This window comes from Temnothorax curvispinosus, unplaced genomic scaffold, assembly GCF_003070985.1.
Source record: "Temnothorax curvispinosus isolate PA1 unplaced genomic scaffold, ASM307098v1 QBEX01014492.1, whole genome shotgun sequence".
Classification (NCBI taxonomy): domain Eukaryota; kingdom Metazoa; phylum Arthropoda; class Insecta; order Hymenoptera; family Formicidae; genus Temnothorax; species Temnothorax curvispinosus.
Window position 1 is genome coordinate 1 of NW_020224272.1, and position 1538 is coordinate 1538.

General features: G+C 45.4%; 1 protein-coding gene across 1 annotated transcript; it reads left to right on the forward strand.

Annotated features, from left to right (window-relative positions):
* Nucleotides 1–15: 15 nt before the first annotated feature.
* Nucleotides 16–1526, forward strand: LOC112464722 (the record flags this gene model as incomplete). The annotated part of the gene is made up of 2 exons (XM_025031877.1): nucleotides 16–1081; nucleotides 1151–1526. Coding segments are annotated over exons 1-2 (1442 nt in total), but the record flags the coding sequence as incomplete, so codon positions are not given.
* Between the last annotated feature and the right edge of the window lie 12 nt (nucleotides 1527–1538).

Genomic DNA, 1538 nt, shown 5'->3' on the forward strand with positions numbered 1-1538 from the left:
ATATTGCAAAATGCTATGAAGCCGAACGAGAAAATAAAGTTAGCAAGTTTGTTCGATAAAATAGAGTCACAACTTCGTGCTCTCGAATCTCTTGGTGTGACAACGGACAGATGCGGCGCCATGTTGTACCCTCTCGTCGAATCGTCGTTGCCGGAAGAATTGTTACGCACATGGCAGCGGAATCAAGTGACGCCATCTGCGCCACAGCGTATGGGAGAGGAGCCACCGCCGAGAGAAAATAGACTCACACGATTAATGAAATTTCTACAATCCGAAGTCGAAAATGAAGAGCGCATAACGATCGCGGTAAACGGTTTTGACATGAATGAACGGAAGCAGTCAAAAAATAAACAACGCTCGGAATCCACTAAAAATACGCCTTCTGCTATGAGTTTATACGCGAGTGGAAAGGTTACTAAACCTACCGTGTGTGTGTTCTGCGAGAATGAACATGCAAGCATGAAATGTGAGAAAGCACGCAAAATGACGCTGAGTGACAGGAAATCGGTGTTGCAAACCAAAAATGCGTGTTTCAACTGCCTGAAGATCGGACATCAAAGCCGTATGTGTCGCGGAAATCTGAAATGTGCCTTATGCAGTCGTCGTCATGTTGTGTTAATGTGCCCGGAGGTTATGGGCGACCGTAATGTAGCGCCGTCTCACAAAGCAGACGGATGTGATGTCAAAGATGAAAAGTCGCTACTCAGTCACACAAAAGGGCCAGAAGTGATACTGCAGACATTACACGCGATAATCAGGAACAAACAGGAAGAACGTATCGTGCGCGTGTTTTTCGATTCGGGTTCTACAAAATTGTACGTGTGTAAAGACCTTATCCGCGTCATGAACTATGAGCCAATCGGCATGTTGAAGCTGAAGCACTCTCTGTTCAGCAACGTGTCTTCAGAAATTAAGGATCACCGAAAATACCTGATTCATATGAGCAGTCTTGATAGAAAATATGCTTGCAACTTCCAAGCCTACGACGAGGACGAAATATGTGCCGATGTTCCTCTATGGGATGAGCAGCCTTGGATGAATGAATTAAAGGAGCTAGGCATACAGTTAACAGACGGACCAGGTGAGTCGAACCATGCTCAGCCAATTAAAATTCTTATTGGAGCTGATATTGCTGGGAAATTAATGACAGGAAAAACCAAGCAGCTCAAATGCGGTCTGACAGCAATTGAAACGCATCTCGGTTGGACTTTGATGGGCAAAACTCCGAATTATGTCGAGGATGGATTCGCAGCCCAGACTACTTCTATGTTACAACGAGAGACCTGCATATCAGATTTATGGAGCCTGGATGTCATTGGCATTAATGATCCGGTTGTCGAAAAATCTCGAAAGGACTATGATGCACAAGTTCGAGAACGTTTTGTCGAGACCGTCATAACCAACGATGAGGGACGTTATGAAGTATGTCTGCCTTGGATTGAATCGCACCCTGCTCTGCCGAACAACCATGATCTTGCGGAGAAGAGACTCGTTACGACCACGAAGAGGCTCAAAGCTTCGGGAATGTATGCTGACTA